The sequence below is a fragment of the Colias croceus genome, chromosome 30 (genome assembly GCF_905220415.1).
Source record: "Colias croceus chromosome 30, ilColCroc2.1".
In the NCBI taxonomy this organism is placed as follows: domain Eukaryota; kingdom Metazoa; phylum Arthropoda; class Insecta; order Lepidoptera; family Pieridae; genus Colias; species Colias croceus.
In genome coordinates, this window is record NC_059566.1 from 885214 (window position 1) to 908384 (window position 23171).

General features: G+C 32.7%; 1 protein-coding gene across 4 annotated transcripts in view; it reads right to left on the minus strand.

Moving 5' to 3' along the window:
- The window catches only part of LOC123704680 (translational regulator orb2), a 47054-nt gene that overhangs the window by 19593 nt on the left and 4290 nt on the right, over positions 1–23171 (minus strand). For 2 of the 4 annotated variants that reach the window (XM_045653097.1, XM_045653096.1), the window contains exon 2: positions 13083–13167. In XM_045653097.1, coding sequence (XP_045509053.1) covers positions 13083–13167 — 85 coding nt within the window. Of the gene's footprint in view, positions 1–4229; positions 4326–9112; positions 9226–13082; positions 13168–23171 lie in introns of those variants that run through there. The other 2 variants (XM_045653100.1, XM_045653099.1) reach the window with 2 other exon arrangements.

The following is a 23171-nucleotide window of genomic DNA, read 5'->3' on the forward strand; positions in this document are numbered from 1 at the left end:
CGGCTCAGATAAAACATGTCTAAAAAAATTAAGTACATCCTATCCTTCTAAAGCTATAAATGCGAATGTTTGTATGTATGTTACTCTATTTCTCGGGAAAATCACTGAACGAGTTTTTATGATACTGAGCAGTGATGTACTGATGTAGCCCGCGGAGGAAACCGCGCGGCACAGTTAGTATTATTATTATTATTCAGCCATGGCTGTCCCACTGCTGGGCAAAGGCCTCTCTTCCCCTCGTCCATGTCTTCCTATTGTGAGCAATTTTAGCTCATTCCTTGCAATGAGAGTCCAGTTCGTCGCGCCATCTGATTTTGGGCCTTCCACGCAGCCTTTTTCCATTGTCGGGGATCCACATACTGGTGATTTTTGCCCACAACTCTTCGGACATCCGGCAAACATGTCCAGCCCAGTTCCATTTGAGCTCGGCAGCTTTATGGGTTACGTCGACAATCTGTGTTTTTGAGCGCAGCGTTCTATTTTGAATACGATCAGAAAGCTTTACGCCCAAAATGCTGCGCTCCATTGATCTTTGGCAAACCCCAAGTGCGGACTTTTGGCGATCAGTCAATGACCAAGTCTGTGCACCGTAGGTGAGGATGGGCAAGATGCACATGTCCATGAGCCTTCGTTTTAGTGAAAGAGGCAAGTCTCCTTTCATCAGCTCTTTCATCGACCAAAAGCTTCTCCAAGCGTTTTCAATGCGTTTGGCAACTTCTTGATCCTGCCTTGCTTGAAAAGAAACAGTTAGTATATCAAGAATAATACATGAGCGATAGAACTAGTCCAGAGCCACTAGAAACAAGAACCAACACCAGATATTTTTCAATACAAGAACAATCACCAGATACTTTGCAATACAAGAACCACCACCAAATATTTTTCAATACAAGAACCACCAGATGCATGCAGATAAACAAAGCGGTTATATAATGACACTCGTTATATGCGACCCGATTGCTAAATGACCTAGATCCGGGAGAAGTAAGCGCATCTGAGCACTAGATATCTAGGCTAGACCGCTTTTAGGGCTTACTCTGCCATTACGTGATGTTTTTTGAATGAGTTAGCAGGTTGATTTATATACTAAACTAGCTTTCCGCACGCCCGTTATGTCTAAAACCTAATAAATTATGTATACTGCAAATTTCCACGGTCAACAGGGCGAAGGCGGGGCAAACGGCTTGTATTGTATGTAACCCAGTTAAATATAGAGCACTATAAAATCCAGGATAGAGCCATAGCTAGTACTTGTTCAGTAAGAGCCGATGTTTTCAATCTTCAGTCAAAACCACAGATATATAATAGTACTAGCGGTTCACCCCAGCTTCGCCCGTGGTACCTACATGTTTTCGTTTTTTTTTTTCATAAAAACTATCTCTCAAGTTGGATCGAACTGCATATGGTGTGCGAATTTTATTATAATCGGTTAAGTGGTTTAGGAGTCCATTGAGGACAAACATTGTGACACGAGATTTATATATATTAAAGATACTAGAGTTAAACATCTAATAAAAAACATCTTCGTCTTAAATTATTAGACGAATGTACCTAACCAAGAATTAAAAATCGGTCCTAAAACTAAAATAATAATAATTAAAAAGTATTTGTTTGTTTTGTAATGACATTCAAACTGTTAACAAACTGATAAAAAACACATTTATGGGCGTTTTCACACCTTCCGTGTTCCTGATATGTTCTGCTTAGCTTATCTGTCAGTTATAATCAGATATAATATAATGAATGAAAATTCAGTCAAATGATATCAAATAGCAGGCACATCATCATCAATTTTAATTTGAATTTTTAATTTGAATTTGAAAGCTCATTAGAAAAATATTTCACAAAAAGCAAGCAACATATATTTACCGCCTTTTTACCGCTAATAATTTATAATGACACATTTTTGTTTTATAAGCAGACTCTACCATAAAATAGCAATATATCTAATATTATAAAGCTGAAGAGCTTATTTGTTTGTTTGAACGTGCTAAACTCAGGAACTACTAGTCCGATTTGAATAATTATTTCGGTGTTAGATAGCCCATTTACCTATCGAGGAAGGCTATAAGGCTATATTATAATATGATCACCCAAAGACCAACAGGAGCGGAGCAATGCGGATAAAACCACGGGGCACGTCTAGTTGAAATATATCGGATTCTAAAATCAGCTGTTTCTAACTTAAACAAAAGAAGATTTATAGATTTTCATTATCCAGATGCCAAAAATATATCACTTACTAGCGGTCCGCCCCGGCTTCGCCCGTGGTACATATTTACATTTTCTCTACATAAGAACCATCCTCGTACTTCAAGGAAATAATAAAAAAAGAATTATCGAAATCGGTTCAGCCGTTCTCGAGTTATGCGCTTACCAACACATTTTGCGATTCATTTTTATATTATAGAATACTAGCGGTCCGCCCCGGCTTCGCCCGTGGTACATATTTTCGTTTTCTCTACATAAGAACCATCCTCGTACTTCAAGGAATATAATAAAAAAAGAATTATCGAAATCGGTTCAGCCGTTCTCGAGTTATGGAATTACAACGAAAAGTGGCATTGATTTTTATATATTAGAAGATAGATGAAAGCACTATCACTGTACTACCGTCTACAAGGTATTAATTATACCCGGCGCGGCCTAAGATGATCCCTATGACACTGACAGTTATTCTCAAGAGACAAACTTGTAATGGCGTCACCATTAAATTAGAAACGTATTGGAGGCGTCTAAAAATGGCATTTATTAATTTTTACGTAGCTTTATCCTATTACAATGATATTCCGTTGGAATTATAACAATTCTTATCATTTACGAGAAATTATATCAATCTGACTTTACGTTTACGTCCTTCAAAACTTACATCGTTGGCATTTATCGACTAGTGCGGAAAGTATCGATAAACAAATTTCGATAATGGAAACGAGTTCACATTTTTTCCATGCTTAAGCTATAGTTCATTCACTATTGAATAGAACAGAAGATCGCAGCATACTTAATTAATAATTACCGTTCGCGTTAATTTACTTACCTATGATAATATAAGTTTTTTAGAAAAATTAAATGGGGGATTCCATTTTTATGATAAAATAATATACACTGTGTTAAACGGGTTAAAAATTACGAGAAAATGATAAGGTGTATTTTTATGTTTTGGAAAACTTTCGTTTTACTTACCGCTTCGTTTACATAATAGACGTTAAAAATTCATTTTATAATATTTGTAAAAACATGTTTACCGAGGTGGCTGAATGCAAACCACGCCTTTGCCTATAAAATAGTAAAGTATCGACACGATCCATCATACGAGCAATCACTAAGACGAACTGTCATAGGGATCATCTTAGGCCGCGCCGGGTATAAATGCTTAATATTTTATAGATAATTACTAACTGCAACCCGTATTTAATTCAATAGATACACGATCAAATTAGCTTCTAACTTAATGAAGGTCATTATAAAATCGATTTCCTATTTAGCATAAAATGCAGCAAACATTATAAACTTCCACAGTAAATTGACCTATTTTGCAAAAAGAACCTACACGGAAAGAGAAAGACATACATTTACGTAATAAATAAAAAGGGAGAGAACATCCCCGCGTTCCACTAGCACACATACGCTATAATCAATTAATAATTTTATTAAATGCAGTATCAACACACCACGCCTTCCGGGACCGCGCACGCGCGTAACCATGGCAACGCCAACATGGCCGCGTCACTATGGCAACGGGTAAGTGGAACAGGCACAGGTGACCTATTTCTGTGTTTTATGTACGGCATTGTTTGAGTGATTGAACCAAATGCATGTATTATATAACTAGGGAAAGATAGTTTTTTGGTATCGTTGTAAGGAGAATAGAAAATCTGGAAAAGGAAAATATGTCGTTTTCTTTTTTAGAATATAAAATTAAAAAACAACGACCACTGCGTCATTTTCACAGGTAGCTGAAGCCTAAGGTCCGGACATAGCCGAAAAATCTATACTGGTACAAAATTATTTCTGGATTTTACTTATAATATGCTGTTATTATTCCATATGAAACTAGCTCAAACCCGCGGCGTCTCGCGTGATATTTGCGTAAAAATAATCTCAAAATGTTCGTAATTTCCCATCGTTGTCTTATTTAACCGATGACATTTCATTTTTTTTTTGTAATTAAAGTTAGCATAGGTATTTTAAAATTGTCCCTAAAGTACATAAAAATAAATAAAACTTACCGTAATATGGCATATTGGTGATCATTCTTTCGTTTATCATAACCACTCTGCACTTAACACTAATACATTTCACTGTGTCACTATAAAATATTGACACTAAATAATGGGAAAACTGATTTAGTAGATCATATATACAATGAATTAGGAAATTGCAGAAAGTGTACCTAGTAAGTGGTGTCCTTATATAATACTAGCGGTTCGCCCCGACTTCGCCCGTGGTACCTACATGTTTACGATTTTTTTTTCATAAAAACTATCCTATCTCTCAAGTTGGATCGGACTGCACATGGTGTGCGAATTTTATTATAAACGGTTAAGTGGTTTAGGAGTCCATTGAGGACAAACATTGTGACACGAGATTTATATATATTAAGATTTTAATTGTTAGAAATACTTATTTCTAAGGTACCTATTGCCTAACATATTATTATATCTATTACCTTAATATTAAAGAGCTGAAGAGTGTTTTTGTTTGGATGATCGCTCTAATCTACGGAACCGATTTGATAAATTATTTCCCTGTTAGATACAAACAAATAAACAAAAATACTTTATTGTGCACCACAGAGAAAAGTACAAGTAAGGACACAATACATTGTTAATAAAAGAGCACAACAGGCGGTCTTATCGCTCAGACAGCGATCTCTTCCAGACAACCTAGATAATCGAGGATCGAGGATCCTAGATAATCGAGGAGCATCTATGGAGAAAGGTTATAGGGCTATATATGACCACAGTAAAACCAATAGGAATTGAGCAATGCGCGTACAAAACCGCGGCACACAGCTAATAATATAGATACAAATGAAGTCAAGTGCATAGTCTAGTCAAACCTTGAAAGCGTTTAGTATATTTACAACGTTTTGTGAAAATCACTGCGCTAGTGATGAGCTACTGTCCGATTTATCGATAAAACTTTACTCGTTTTCTTGACATTTTATCGATTTAATATGAATGTTATGGAATTAAAACATTCCTCTTGAATCGCTCTATTCTCTAGTATTATTATACTAGAGAATATGAGACGAATGTATTGCTTATGACTCTATCTATGAAAAAAAACCGCATCAAAATCAGTTGCGTAGTTCTAAGGATTTACGCATACACAGGGATATAATAGGGACAGAGGAAGCTACTTGGTTTTATACTATGTAGTGATGATATATTTTTTATGACATGTATGATTTTTAACATATGCTTTGATCTTTGATACAGTTATTTAAAACTTTACAAAAGAAATACTAAATGTAACTATTTATAATGTTTTATGCTTCTTTATCTAGCAGATATTAATATTAGAATACGTGAGAAGAATCATTTAATATTATAAATCTTCTACAATATGTAAGTATTATACAAAAACTACTACGCAGTTCTTATCATGAGCTGCATATATATACATATATCATTTTATGATTCTAACTCAATTTGATTATTTATAATGTACATATCCTATCCTAGTAACAGGTATTATAAATGCGAAATGTTTATGATTATGGATTGATACTCTTTGTTTGTTACTCTTTCACGAAAAACTACTGGACGTATTTAGATGAACATTTACAGTAAAGAGGTTATACATATAGGGTTACGTCCGCGAGTGAATCCGCTAGTAATTCAAGTATACTTTTCTAATAATAAATAATTAGGTATCGATGTATTTCACTAAAACAGTAAATTATTAAGTAATCTATCTGTTTCGTGCTCCACTCAGCCATTAGTATGATTAAAATAGATTGACATTAACATGGTAACATAGTATCGATTAAGTTTCTGTTCAAATAAATGTTTGTATATGTTAATGTTATATAATAAATTCGTCCATAGCATCTATCTGTTAAGAAAGTCTAAAACTAATGCACCGATTTTCATTCTGTTTTCACAAACAGATAATTCTCGAAGGTTTTAATATATGTCAGTTTTAGGCTACGCACGCGAAGCTGCTCTCTGAAAGCATGTATATTTGCAAAAATGTTTAGTAATTTTCTCATTCCCACAAATACAACCAAATCTAAGTATCTCAAACCAAACACCGTGTCACAGACTAGCAACGTCAAATACAATTACTACGCGACACTCGCAGAACATAAAAACGTTAAACACTAGACGAATTTATACTGTAACCGTGTCAAGGTCGTCATTAACATGCTGAGCACAATGGCACTTTGCACTTTCTAAGACGACTCTTTTTCAAGGTATGGTAAGGTATTAATAATTAAATATGCTCAGATTTTAATTGCTAATGCCGATAGTTGATAGGCCTTGTTTTGATTGCTTTATGATATTACTGTTCGTCCAGACTCTACTTGTATCTTTACTATATATTTTTAACGTTAAACCACAGTAAACTGTGCAAATAATTGCATACTACATTTCAACTAAATAGACTCTTTATTTTTAATCAAGTTATATTATGTACAATTATTGTTGATGTCTATTTGCGTTTCTCGCTTTTACGTGATGCATAATATATTTATTACTCATTGTTTAATCCTAGTGAAAATTAAACTATGCATAAATGACTGCGAAGGTTGCTAATCGAAGTTTTGTTGAACATTAAAATTACTGTAATCAAAATATTGAATGTAAGCGTATAGAACAGATACTTTAAATCAATTTAAATAAGTGACAAGGTTAAACTTATCACCATTAAGATCCTAATTGATTGGCCTCTAAAATAAAATCACTAAATAATATAATCAAATTCCTCCGTCTGTTTGCGATAAACTCAAAAACTACTACACCGATTTCAATTTTGTTTTCACCAATTGATAGGTTGGTTCACGATGAAAGTTTTAGTAAATTGCTATCATTCCGCCCACGGCTTCATCCGCTTTGTCTTAAACCTAATAAATTATCTACTAAAACGTTGAATGAAAACTCTTGAATCACTCTATCAGTTAAAAAAACTGCATCAAAATCAGTTGTGTACCTAGTTTTAAAGATCTAAGCAAACCTACATACAGACAGACATTGCTTTATACGATTTAAGTGATTGTAGTCTACACGAGCGTAACTTTGTCAACAAATAAAATAGTATCGGTAATTTTTTATCGACAATGACAAACACTACATCACTAGCGTTACGCAAGATGCACGCTCAAGGTCGTATTTTGCTTTACAATAGCATTATTGGTGAACAGGTATTTAGAGTTAATTCTCTATGTAAATAATGAATAGACAGGTTAAGCGTTGGTAGCCGCGGTCAGTAAGTGGATTACTCGGACTTTTTGTGCTAAAAGTTCTAGTTAAGTATATTGTAGGTTAATGGCAAAAATTGTCTCAAATCAATTATCAAATGGAATGATTATTAGGTACTAGCAAACCGGGCGAACTCCGTTTCGCCACCAGAGACACCTTTTCTTTGCTATAAACCTCACGGAGCCCGAGACCTTTCCAACGAATGCAAAACCGTGGAAGGAAAACCCGACTTATTTTTGTATAGTAGATTAGACCCGAGTGAATTACCTACTTCTCTTTATTTATTATCATCGATATGCACAGAAAATATCATGAGAATCGGCCGTTTTGGAGGAGTATGGTAACCTATGATGGTAACTAACATTGTGACACTAGAATTGTACATATAGAGATTTAGCAGTACTTGTACACAATAACTTCTAAATTACAGTTAATTATATAAGTAAATACAGCCTTAGAACGAGGTTATATACCAAGGTTCTATTAAAAACTTGTAGGTTGAGGTAAAATGTACAAAAAATATAGAAAAAATAAGGGCGACTGTTTTATTTCAATATAATAGAGCTTTTTATTACTTTATCTATAGTTACAATAATAATGTGAGAGATTTTTTTGTAAGTTTGTAGTGGATAAGCTCAAAAACTACTGAACAAATTTTGATAATTCTTTCATAAGAAAATTAGAGGTAATTTTTTCATTCAGGTTAAAACCAGATAGAGTCGGTGCGATATTACTAATAATGATAAAACACACATATTTTCACTAGGTTTGCCTGTGAAACCTATGTTCTTAGCTGTATTCATTATTATAAACTAATATAGAGACATAAAATTAATAGTATAATGTATGTAATTTCTTATTTTGACTTTCAAAGCGGATGTTTGAAGCTCCATAATGCGAAAACGGCTGATCAGATTTGGATACAATTCAACTTTTAGTTTGCCAAAGAAATACTACGTTAAGATATTATAAAAAACTAGGCTGTGCCCCGCGGTTTTACCGTATATAAACAATTTTTCAAACCGGACCAGTAGTTCCTGATCTTAGCGCGTTCAAACAAACAAACTCTATAATAGGTAGGTAGGTATATAAGCTCTATAATAATAGTATATATCTATCTTTTAATTTTTCGAGTGAAATCTCGAGTTAGTATATAGTAAGTACAAAATATCTGACACAGTTAAAATATAGATTGAGCAATATGTAACACTTCCCCTTTAGGAAATCAATAAAATAGACTATTCCGGTGGAACAATCAGGGTCGCACGTATAGATAATAATAGACAGATATGATTCAAGATAGGAGACATGTTTAATATTTTAGAATTTAAACTTATATGTATTACTTAAGTAGGTACATATTTCTTGAATATTTTTTTTTTTTTTTTAAATGATTCATGAGCTAGTTCTGTTATAAAATAATTATTATATTTATTTTGTTAAATTTTTGAACGTTTGTTCATCTCAATGCTGTTGTAAAAATAAATAATTGTATTGTGCTATGAAAAATAACGCATTGTAATATTCATAACAATGATTTCACGACTCCACATGCAAAATAGTTATGTATTACTGTTTAATTTATGTACGCTGTATTTTTATTATCATTATGTAAAAATCGACGCACGAGCCATCGCCTTGACAAAATACGCGGCAAAAAAAAAAAATAAACGTCAAAATACCTAATCAATTTTCCCAGTTTCGTAAACACAGATTAAAAAAGTTCACTGCACTCCAAATTTTTAAAAATAGACCGAGCGCGTTCGGAAATACGCGATGCGCGCGCTAGACGCAGTTGCCGCCAAATACTGAAGAGATTCGTTCTTATCAATTACGCGGCCATTTTCAAATGTTTCGAATCCCTCTCGCGTCCTATTAGCACCTTGACTATACAACTGAGTTGGTTTATACTTTGAATATTATGCAGGTAAATTAAAATGTCTGTTCTAATTTCGTAAGCTAGTTAAAAGCGATGAAAATTGAAATCCGTCGTATTGTTCGAATAGATCACGAGGTATCTTGTCTATGCCACTATGGTTATTTTTAACTAGCTATGCTGCAGCCGAACTGAAAATGTCAAAAGCCAAAGCTTTTGTTTTTGTGTAATAATAACTGCTTGTTTTATTAATGTTATGTTTGTATATGAGGTTATTTTTGTGTGTCTGAAAAGCTACCAACATTTTTGCGCATTGATGAATAGAACATTTATGAATGAAATCTTACCGTATCGTAGCTTTTTCATTTGTGTTTATAAAACACGTGTCTTTACTCTATTAACAATAAAGAGGGTTGAGTATCTATATTATATTGTTTTTCTAATACCTACCATTATTCCAATTTGATTAATACCTAATAATAAAATACATAATATTATATTATATTAATATTATCACTACATAGGTAGTATAAAACAAAGTCGCTTTCTCTGTCCCTATGTCCCGTTGTACCTATGCTTAAATCTTTAAAACTACGCAACGGATTTCGATGCGGTTTTTTTTAATAGATAGAGTGATTCAAGAGGAAGGTTTTAGTATATAATTTATTAGGTTTTAGACAAAGCGGGCGAAGCCGCGGGCGGTAAGCTAGTTGCTAATAAAAATTATTTTAGAACCAAGAAATGTAGAGTCAAGAGAGCATTAATTATAAATATTTGAATCTTATCCTACTATAATCCAAACTAATATTATAAATGCGAAAGTAACTCTGTCTGTCTGTCTGTTACTCAATCACGCCTAAACTACTGAACCAATTTTCATGAAATTTGGTATAGAGATATTTTGATACCCGAGAAAGGACATAGGCTACTTTTTACCGGGAAATTGACGCAACCCCGGAAATCCCAGGGGAACGGGAACTATGCGGGTTTTTCTTTGACTGCGCGGGCGAAGCCGCGGGCGGAATCCTTGTAATATTATAAATGCGAAAGTTTGTGAGGATGGATGTATGTGTATGTATGTTTGTTACTATTTCACGAAAATATTACTGAAGCGATTACAATGCAATTTAGCACACATGTAGAGGGTAACTTGGATTAACACATAGGATAGGTTTTATTCCGGAAATCCCACGGGAACGAGAACTATGCGGGAATTTATAGAATAGATTATTTTTGATCCTTGTAGAAAATATTCGATTGCTGAGATGGGATCGTGGGTTGCCTATTTGCTCTGCACTTGCTAATTTGTATTTGATTTTATTTTATCGCTTAAAGTCTATACAAAATTTAAAATAATTGTATACAGAAATATAATTAAAACAAGATGTATAATTAAATCATTATTTATAATTATCCTGGTAAATATTGAAAGCGCTTCTGACGGAAGTAAAGTTAAAATGAATGTATGCTCGAGTTTGAGTGTGAATATCTATGGTAAGATCATCATCATCATCATCATTAGATAGATAGAAAAATAAAGAGCGGTGACGGATCTACCTACCAAATAAATAATGATTCAAATCCGTTGAAACCCCTAAATGCATAATAATAAGTAAATGTAAAATACCTATATATTCTAGAAAGGAAACTCAGGAAAATACTAAATACACGATATCTAATAATTAGATTCATAATGTTTTATATTATGATTGAAAGTTGACTAGGTATTTCAAATTATTAGAAAATAAGTTTACCAACAAAAAATAACTAAATAATGCGTCACAAATCTTTGCACTTCTACCGACATACTGTAGGTACCTTACAGATCCGTCAGTTTATCTCCAATAATACATACCTACTTAAAATATGAACAAAACGTGTTTTTAAACCGTTAAGTATCAATTTTTTTCGATATAACAAACAAAAACAATATAATTTTACACTAATTCTATGAAATATCACCTATTTTCAGTTTTGGAGCGACAACATACACAAGGACGTGCTAAACACACTTACGTAATTTCCACGGATAATAGAAACTAGATGTGACAATATAATACATTATTTATATAAATAAATATAAAAGAATTAAAATTTTGACTCACTCGAAAACGTCCTGCATTTTAGAGTTTGATTTTTCATGCGTCGTACAAACTTTGTAGATTTATTATATGTTTATAATCTCATACCTCGTGCTACTAACTAACTATGTTCATATTATGTTTGCATGTTTCCTAGTGAAGTGTGTTAAAATTGTTTTAGTTTATTTCTAAAAAAATTGATGTCCTCGAACCTATAAGTAATTATAGTTTTATCATTTAAGAATAGCTTAAATTCTTCTCACTCAACATATAATCCTATAGGGGAAATTTCAATAAGTGTGTTAATGTTCTTAAAATAGTAGCATAGCTTATTTCGTTGATTTATTGTCCAGAGTCTGCAGCAGTCATTTCAATTTTCATCCAAATCGATTTCATTCAGCATGCAAGTGTAATTACACCGACAAACAATATTTTACAATCATATTAATTTTATCGCATATAGAAAGTTAAAATTTTACTTACAAAATTTTATATTTAAATGCTGTAAAATAAAATATCAAATATTTTATTTTTATGAGCCGCATCCAGTCACACAGACATGCATGTGTCCGCCATTTTGTATCGTTAAACAGTTGACATGCAAAAGTGTGTCACATAATAAGTATGTAAATATTATTAAAATTGCATTTTACATAATTTCTGCATTATATTCTACAAGTTTACCTATGGCAAACCTTGATGACTAGATTATAAATTTATATGTTTGTCTGTATGAACATTATAAACTCGATACGATATTTGACTATTTTTGTTAGAAATAAGCTCTTGTTCTTTAAAGACTACAGCTGACAGAGATTTTTTTTGTACGATAGGATGGAAAGCTGAGATGTGGCCTAAGATGGAGCGCGCTTCCCTAGAAAGAACCTGTTCACTCTTTTCTTGAAGACCTCCATATTGTATCTACTCGTCGGGGAACACAGCTACGCATGTTCCAGTCCCTCGCGGTTCAAATGAAGTATGGAAGAGATACGGTTTCCATTTTCTTTGTTACGCATATAGAAAGTTTTTTCTGTATTCTTATTTCTTATTAAATAAATAAAATTTAAAACCTGCGATGCGTGTACCGTTTTATTTAAAATATTATGATCCAATAACCTTTAAAATTCTCATTCCAAACAAATGTCTAGGTTTTATTCAAGGATACATTTGAATCAATTAAAATAATTTATTTATTATGTATTTAAATTAAATTTATTGGTATTCTAAATATGTGTCAAAATTAGGTTTATAGATCTAGATCTTCGTTGCTTAATTTTTATTTATATCATAGGTCGTTATTTAATTAATGTAATTTAAATTCAAATCTAAAATTATCTGCGCCTAAAACGAGATTTTAGATTTCTCAATATCATCACACTCTTTTTATTTTTATGTGTTTATCGTATTTTATTGATTACGTAGTAAATAAAAAGGCATAATCCTTATATTATAATTTATACATATAGGCATTAATAAATATACAATATATTCTATTGAAATTGAACGTCCTATCTAAAACTTATAAACTCATTGCACATATCCATGCATTTCGTCACAATTCCAAATTCGAATTCGTGAATTGCACACAACAATAGCCGCATGCATGTATACTCATAGAGTTCAGAACATTTAGACATTCCTATTTATTTTGTTGTTGAATTTATTTAATATGTTTTATTTTCTTTTATATCTTACCTTTCATGTGTTCAGATGTGTCAGCTCTCATAATATCCGTTAAATAGTGTTCTAATGATCTCATATTGTCTAGGCCTCCTCTTTCCTGTAACAAATAAAATTAACTAAATAGGTATGTACATTTAAAAAATTATAAGAAGGCTTTAGTTTGTACAGTAAATAATTTTGAAACTAAGAAATTGCTTAATTGATAATTAATAAACCAAATAATATACAATGTATTTTATTAAAAACATTAATCACTCCATGGTTAAAATTTTTATATAAAATTATTACCTACTTATTATTTTAGAAATATTGTTTATTCAGATATTATCATGAAAAACTAATCCAATAGAAAGTAGATTAAACCCAACATAGAGGTTTTATTCAAACAAATTAATGCCAACATGCAAATAACAACTTCCTCATAAACTCAGTATGGAACTACACGTAATGCCAACATCACGGATCCTGCGTATAATCGACCAGTTACATGACCCCTCGTCCCGTACGAGCCCTCAATGATCCAGGTGTCATCGTAAACCAGCCACCTACTGACCCATTTTCGCTTACGCAGTGTGACGTCACTACAGCATTGCGCTATGACCAGCAAATACTGTAAAACGGGCCGTAATGCCAGCGCATAAAGCTCAGAATTAATCGCACGGCGCACCTCCGTACTATGTTATGTGAAATGGAACAAGCTGTTTGGTAATAGAGTGTAGACTCGGATGCAGCGCGCTATAGAAAACTCTGATGTTCGAAATTAAAATTCGTTCTTAAAAAAATAGAGTTCAGTATTGTTTGGAGTTTGTATGCGCGAAAAGGTCAAGGGGTCAGAGCTGCAATGCGAATTTACAAAACTATTCTATAATGCGTCCCATTTTTGAAAACGGATTGTTTACGTTGTTTAAGCATAGAAGCTCAAAGAAGTACATGAATTCAAATTTTAAACTTAATAAGAAACACCGGAACTATTTTGTTTCATTATATCAACAATCTTATTTCCTATTTCAATTACAATAGAAATAACGTATTAGATATAAGCTTCTTGGAAATAACAAATATAAATCTTTGGCGCCTGTCAATAAAAAATAGCATTTTTTAAGATACACGTAAATTCGTGTTTGCTATTAATTTACCTAATTTACACAAAACGAATATGCTTATGTAAGCATTAGGCCAAAATAAAAACATATAGGTACTTCTATCATATCATCTATTATAAAATAAAAGTAGCTATTTCCCGCACAAATGAACGATACCGAATTCTTATAAACATATTTTCAGCGCAGGGGCAACCAATAAAAAAAATAATCAAACAACATTACTGCACAAACAAAAAGCGGCTTATGCGCATATAAGCGCTTCTTTCCAAGCAGAAAGGAATAATTATTGTTTATACGATATTGTGCCTATTGCAATATTATGTTTAGTTTGTGTCTGCAAAATCATCTGTCCATATTAGGATACGATCCGATATGGAATGATCACATAGTATTCAAGCCAGTCGCCTTTCATTCAACAAACAACAACAAGATAGACAAAATATAAATGTAAATATAAAATGATACAAATAACATAGTTATAGCGTAGCAACACACTGTATTACATAAGATACATATTTCTAAGTTGATAAGTAAGCATTAAAAGTTAAAACACAGGTGTCCAAAAAGAGAGTCGTTTAAATTACTTACACCTCTTCCACCCGAAAACTTAGTTTATACTTTATACAATACATATTAACCAACAAAATAGAGCTTTTCGTTTCTTTCTAAGTAAAGACCTATATTACCCAAACTTTCACATAATCGTAAAGCGAACCAGCTCGTATGAACTTATAAAATTTTAACAACTATTGATAACGGACCTGTCGTTGTTTGATTAGTTGATAAGGGCCATGTGCTGTTTCATACAGGCATTTTTGATAACAACAATCTATTTATGTAGGTATACAATATGTTACGTACGAAGTGTGTCTAACTTACTACGTAGTAAGTAATGTATTTTAATATGGATATCTGTGCATTTCTTCGCCTTAAATATCTACCCAGATGTCGTAGTCAATCACCCACTATGAAGGAAGGAAGTTGTAATTCCTCCATCGAAAAATCAAATTCAAACATTTATTTATTCAATTAGTCTTCTTCTAGAAGCACTATTGAATCGTCATAACATATTTTTAACATTTACCACCTTATTTACCACCGATTCGGAAAGAACTATCTGAACCGACAAGACACTCCATAGTTGCTCTTTTAAACTAATAATCAAGAGGGAGGCCGTAGGATCCTCGACCAGTTCTCGGCTATATACCTACTATGCTCTGGGGCCGTATTATGATCACTTATTTCCAGACAGTTTACGCCGTGAATTGAACTGATAGAATATTATAAATCTATTATTATATAAGTCTATTTGAAAAAAAAATGCCTCTGGAATTTTATAAGTATTTTTTACGTATTCAGCGTATGCAAAACTACAACCTCCTTTGAGCTTAGTATACCAACAGTGGGGCACCCTATATATGTAGTCTTCCTATAGTCGTGAGCGTTATAATTTTTTGGTTCACTAGAATTTCATATTCTTTTACTGAAACCACGACGTTATGAGCTAACTCGTTCGTAAATTCCTGCGAGATTCTAATCTATCAGGGTACCTAACTTATACGAAAAAATAAAAGTGAAACCGATCAAGTCCTACGAATAAATGCGAAAGTTTGTGAGGATGTATGTGTGTGTGTGTTTGTTCCTCTTTCACGCAAATACTACTGAGCCGATTACAATGAAATTAAGCACACACGTAGAGGGTAACTCGGATTAACATATAGGATAGGTTTTATCCCGGAAATCCCACGGGAACGGGTTTATATTTTAAACTACTTGTCTATGAATATTTTCTTCACTTCTGAATTGCAAAATATTTTTTTATGTATAATAACTAGGTCTTACTCTAGGTCTTACTCGAGCCTAGGTCCTATATATTAATGGCTCTTACTACACCACAGGGCAATATAAACAGAGATAATAATCTTATAAGTAGGTTATCGTAGTGTGCTTATCAATATTTGTACACAGTACTTTTTGGTAACTACGTGTTAATTTTAGAAAGAAGAGAGAAAGAATAATTTATTTTTGCAAAGGCCAAAAAACAAACACATATAAATATACATAATATCGAGGAAGGCTATGGGCTATATATCATCACGCTGTGACCAACTGACCAGCTGAACCATGCGAGTGAAAACCGCGGGACACAGCTAGTAGATTTATATAAAACTATCCTCTTGCCTCGGCTAGATCACTTCGGTATCAAAATATAAACTGAATAACTGTCAAACTGTAGCTTCTTAATGTTAAAACAGCTTTTAAAATGGTTCAAGTATGAAGTACTTCTGAATTAAATCCTTTTAAAAATAATCAGTAGTATCTATTCATTTAAAAAATTGTATCACTAGCAGTAAGGTTATCACTAGGTACCTACATAGTATAAAACAAAGTCGCTTTCTCTGTCCCTATGTCCCTTTGTAGGTATGCGTAAATCTTTAAAACTACCTACGCAACGGAATTAGATGCGTTTTTTTTAATAGCTAGAGACATTCAAGAGGAAGGTTTTAGTATATAATTTATTCGGTTTTAGACAAAGCGGGCGAAGCCGCGGGCGGTAAGTTAGTTATAAATAAATAAAAATGGCAAATCATTCTTCTTTATAATATTACTAAAAAACTTCACCACGTTTTACCTTATCTTTCACGCGTAACAATTTATCAATTTTCTTATCAATCTTATCAGTCATCAATCATTTGGAGATGTTTTTAAAATTATTATTGCCAATGGTTCGGATACACAGGGCACACAATTAATGGTATGGTTACACGGAGCCAAATGATTTAGGCAAATCAAAACATACAGGAGATCCCTATTAAAGCGTATTATAAAGTAAATTAATTCAAATCTATTTATTATTTTTATTTATTTATTTATTTATTATGATTTCAAAAAAAAAGCACTCTATTATGATGGTTACTCCACGCATTTTCCTCTTCCTGGCATAACCGGATAAAAAATCACTGAAAGCAAAACATTATTCAATAAACTAAACTATTTTAGAAACGCTTTTAAACAATTGTAATTATTTAGAAATCGGGTAAAAATTATGGTAAACTAACTTTCCGCCTGCGGCTTCGCCCGCGTTTTCAAAGAAAAACTCGCATAGTTCCCGTTGGATTTCCTTGTTGAATGAAACCTATCCTATGTGTTAATCCAATTTACCCTCTATATGTGTACCCCTCTAAATTTCATTGTAATCGGTTCAGTAGTATTTGCGTGATAGAGTAACAAACACACACACATCCTCACAAACTTTCGCATTTATAATATTAGTAGGATAGGATAAGTATTTTAGTTACTTTGGAATCACGATTGAAAATTCCTAGCCTTTATTTCAATAATAGAGTCAACTCTAATTGAATGTAGAGTATGGGAAATGAATACCAAAAAGTATAGAACATTTTTATAGAATTAGGTAAAGTTAACATGTACCTACGGTACCTACCTATTTTTAACTGCAAGAAGGAAATTTTAGTATACAGTATTATGCATCGTAGCTCGCAAACGGATGTGTCGATTTGCCTGTGGTTTGATTTAATCTATAATCTCTATATTAGATTGTTTAAAATAAGTCGTCTACAAGGTATTCAGCTGTCACAAATACTTGTTTCAGGACCTAAGCTACCTAACATTAAAGTTGATAATTACAAATTTTGATTAATGTTTAGTTTACTAGGTTTATTTTCCTCAAAAATCAATTTTGTCCTTTTTAATTTATTTATTGAACTTGATAATTCAATAACATACATACATAAATAAAAAAAATCAACAAACAATACTTTGAAAACCTAAAAATAGTCATAATATAACTGCTCTTCAACAACTAAAATAATACAATTTTCACGCTTCAACGCGACACGCTGTCCCTTTCACACTCGATACGTCAGAGCGAGACAGAGCACGTCTGAAACACGACATGTGACGTCACGTAATGGCGGCGCAGCCTTGAACAAAACAATATTGATAAGAACGCCAGTTGAAAATTTTTGTAAACTATCAGTAATAGAACCTGGATACATTTCACATTATTTCAAAATTTTAGATTTTTTTTGTTGAAAACACGACTTTTCTATAGGTACTTATATTATAAATCGCGAGAGATTGTGTGTTTGTTTGAACGTGCTAATCTCAGGAACTACCTACTGGTCCGATTTGAAAAATTATTTCGGTGTTAGATAGCCCATTTATCAAGTAAGACCAACAGGAGCTGAGCAATACGGGTAAAACCGCCGGGCACAGCTAGTTATTATTATTAATAAATATTGAGTGTTAAAGAGGAATGAGAATTTATAAAAATCATTTTATTAAATTATAAACATTCTTCCCGCAAATTAAAAAATGCGTGGAGATAAAACAGTCGTAAAATGTTATGAACGTTCGAATTTTCCGCGCAATTTATTTCTAACCTTACTAAAACAACAACCTTTTCTCGAGAACGTAGGATAGGTATTTAATATTCTGAATACGAAAGTATCTATGTTTGCGTGTTTGTTTGCCTTTCTAACGTCGCAACTCGTAATTATTATGATATGATTTTTAGGTCTGGGATAGGAGGCAAGACAGTGCTATTTTTGCCGCGTTGAAAAAAATCATTCCTTAGAAGTTTATTTCAGTTTCATCAAAATCAAAGAAAAACTTTGTTTGTTTGTTTGAACGCGCTTATCTCAGGAACTGCCCGATTTGAAAAATTGGTAGTATAAAGTAGTATAACTTACTTTATCACACTTAAAACAAAGTCGCTTTTTATGTCCATACATAAGGACTTAATTCTTTAAATCTACGCAACGGACTTTGATGCGTTTTTTTAATAGAATTATTCAAGAGGAAGGTTTTAGTATATAATTTATTAGGTTTTAGACAAAGCGGGCGAAGCCGCGAGCTGTAAGCTAGTTAACTATAATCTTCTTTCAAAAGGCCATAAATACATAAAAATCACGGTATTGTCGTATTATCAATTACAATAAAAGTTTATCAACAAATCAGAACGACTGATAACGAGTATGACCAATTATTTCGTGAGTTCATTGGACTTTATCAAAACCCAGCCAATTTAATGACCTATACAAACTTATTTTAAAATGTTAAACCTCTGTTTGCTATTGATGTGATTTCTGGCACAGTATACATATACAACCAGTAGGTAAAAAAAGTACAAACTTCATACAAACGTTCGTAATGGCTCACGCACACAAGCATGTTTACGCGAATCTCCGGGCAAAAGCAAGTATGATAAGTAGCTTTTTTAAAAGAGCAACTATGTAGTTTCTTGCCGGTTCTTCTCCATAGATACTGCTTTCCGAATCGGTGGTAAATGTTAAAAATATGTAATGACGATTCGAAAGTGCTTCTAGAAGAAGTTTAATTGAATAAATAAGTGTTTGAGTATCATCAAAATTAATTTAATGGTTTTTGCGTAAAAATAATAAACACATAGAAATTAAAATAAAAGTTTATAATATTAGTAAGATTCTCCTGTTAAATAAAAAGTAATGTCCATATAAAAAACATATTAACTGAATCATCATCATTTATTATCTGTGAAATTCACACGATCTAATTATCAATAAGTATTGATAAGATATAAACATGCTATAAATATTTTGGTTTTAATATTTATATCCCACGCGAATTTTAATAATAAAATAGGTAATACGTAAAAAAGAATCATCAGACATAAAAAGGAATAGACATTAGACAAACAACGGGAATACCTAGATGAAATTATACTTGATATAAACTGTGACTGTATATTTATTTATGTACATATAAATAATTTCAAATCAATTCCCCACAATTCGTTAAAGTATCTCAATATTGCTTTAAAGTTTAAAACTCGAGCCCACATTCCATTTTCAAACTCAAAAATTCGAAATTCGAAAATTCTAAAGTCAAACATGGCGGCTCCGTTCAGCCAATCGCGTCGCATTGCCGCTAGAGAATCTAGGTTACGCGTTGCGGCGGATTGCGGCCATCTTAGTTACACGTGTTCCGTTTGTAGCAAAGAGGTTTTATAATAATGCATTTATTTTTTTACTTATTTTTTACCTGTCCTGACAGATATCAGTTTTGGCGGGAACTGTCAATGAGTTTTTGGATTAGTTTTCTGGAAGGTTTTCTGAGATTTTTCAGTTGTCTGTGCAATTTTTCGTTATCTATTTATAATTTAAAGATACATCATGCATGCAGGTTAGGTATTTATATGCTTATTAAAATTAATCTTCCCCTATTTACTTAATAGGGTAAGTTTAATTTTTAATGTCAATGGTGCAAAGAACATCTTGTCTATTACATGCTAAGATTACATGTTAGATTTTCAAACATTATTTTATTTATGATTCATTCATTAAAAATTAATGCATATCATTAAAGAAATTGAATTTCATTAAAAAGGTAAATTAAATGTTCGAGTATTGATCTAAGTTTGATGTACCTACAGTTTTAACTTCGATGTACATTGTACATTAAATGTTTATATTAAAAAAAAACTATAGGCTAAGGAATTTAACAAATGACATGTCTAATATAACAAATAACACAGGCTCTTAATTTAATTCTTATAAAATAACTTTTAAATTTTAATAATTAATACACACCTAACTTCACGATCTACATAAAACACAATCAATAAAAACAAACAACCTTTTCTGCTCTACTTCTATATTATTATCCCTCTTTGTGGACTATTCATTACATTTTCAATACCCAAATATAAATAAACCATAAACCTTATGAAAAACTCTACCCATCCAGCTACTGGCCGCGCGCATCAGCGCTTACCCCCGGCCGACCGGCTGACCCAGTTTACCGGATCGATAGCCTTACGTCACATTCATTGTTGCGATATGAAAGATACCCGGGACAAACTATATCTTTGCTTGACTAGTTACAAGCCCAGACTCCACGCGGAAAATAACCTTACTTAGGTACAAACGTGGAATAGCAGGTAAAAGAATTTTAGACTAGTTAGAAGCCCGGCGTCACTATAAATAAATAGACAAACTATAATTATACTTTAGACTAGTTACAAGCCCTGACTCCGCCCGGAAGACTTAGGTCGTACTAACGTATCATCGTGGAATACTTACTGCAGCTTTCTGCTAAAGAAAGAATTTTATGAATTGGATAAGTAGTTTTTAAGTTAACCATACTAATTAAATAAGTGGAAGATACCCGGGACAAACTATTCCGGTTCCGCCCGGAAAATAACATTACTTAGGCAGGAATAATGCCGTTTAATTTCGATGAAACAATTTTAGAAATCGATGTTTTTTTTTCAGTAATTAATTATATTCCAAATAGGTGCAGGTGTATTTAAACCATCGCGTTATTTTAGTCTAGTAACAAGACTGGGTTCACTCGGTATAAATATAGCTTTTGACCTGACTGACCGGTTGGCTTGGTTGGTAGTGGCCCTGCCTTCCAAGCCAGAGGTCGTAGGTTCGATTCCCACCCGGGGAAAATGTTTGTGTGATGAACATAGATGTTTGCTCTGTGTCTGGGTGTTAATTATCCATGTATGTATTTATTTAAAACTAGCAGTCCGCCCCGGCTTCGCCCGTGGTACATATTAACGTTTTCTCTACATAAGAACCATCCTCGTACTTCAAGGAATATAATAAAAAAAGAATTATCGAAATCGGTTCAGCCGTTCTCGAGTTATGGAATTACAACGAAAAGTGGCATTGATTTTTATATATTAGACTAGCGGTCCGCCCCGGCTTCGCCCGTGGTACATATTAACGTTTTGTCTACATAAGAACCATCCTCGTATTTCAAGGAATATAATAAAAAAAGAATTATCGAAATCGGTTCAGCCGTTCTCGAGTTATGGAATTACAACGAAAAGTGGCATTGATTTTTATATATTAGACTAGCTATCCAGGGCAACAAAAAAAAATTGTTTTTTTGTTGAGCTGTGTTATATAATATGTATGTTTATCAGCCATCTGGTTTCCATAACACAAGCGAATGAAATGAAAATTGTCCTGAAATATTTATTTTATTTTTTTTTATTAATGTAGCTTTTTGCTCGTAAAACAATTTTCAGTTATGAACAACGCCGTATACTGTCAGTTAATATACGTAGTTACTAGTGAACATTTTTAAAAAGACTACCATACGGTTCGTACTCTACCGTATAAAAATTTTCTTTATTTTCTGCTGTTTATAAATTATTTTAAAATTTCACTTTTACATGATTAAATAGCTTTAAATAAATGTATTTCTTTCGAAAGAAGTTAAGCTGTATCACAATAAGAATGCTTTTCCACCAATAATGTGCGAGGATGTGTAGTGAGGAATGAGTTTGTAAATTACCAATAGTATCACTTCAAACGCTAAACGCTTCAAACTTCAAACTAAATGAAGCGATTTGATTGGTTTTTACAAACACATTCCTCGCTACACAGTTTCAAGTATATTAATTTATACCTACACTAGCTGTGCCGCGCGGTTTCACTGGCGTGGCTCCGCTCCTGTTGGTCTTAGCGTGATGATATATAGCCTATAACCTTCCTCGATAAATGGGCTATCTAACACCGAAAGAATTTTTCAAATCGGTCCAGTAGTTTATGAGCCCATTCATTACAAAAAAAACAAACAAAGTTTTCCTCTTTATAATGTTAGTGTAGATGTAGGTATATAAGACTAGTATTTTCAGACTTAATTCACAACAAACAAAACAAGTCATAACTGCGTTAAAAACAACCGACTTCAAACTTGCACTTAAAAATTGCTTGCTCATAAAATAAAAACTACTGGGCATATCCGAATAAAATTTTTATGGGACCAATTCGACACCATCCCGCATCGAACAAAAAAAGAATCACGTAAATCGGTTCAGAAACCTCGGAGTAATCGGTGTACATACATAATAAAAAACATACCGGCCGAATTGATAACCTCCTCCTTTTTTCTGAAGTCGGTTAAAAACATTTTTTTCAGTAAATATCAAAGATACTCTTTTCTTAATTTCAAGTACACATTGTTTTTTACAACA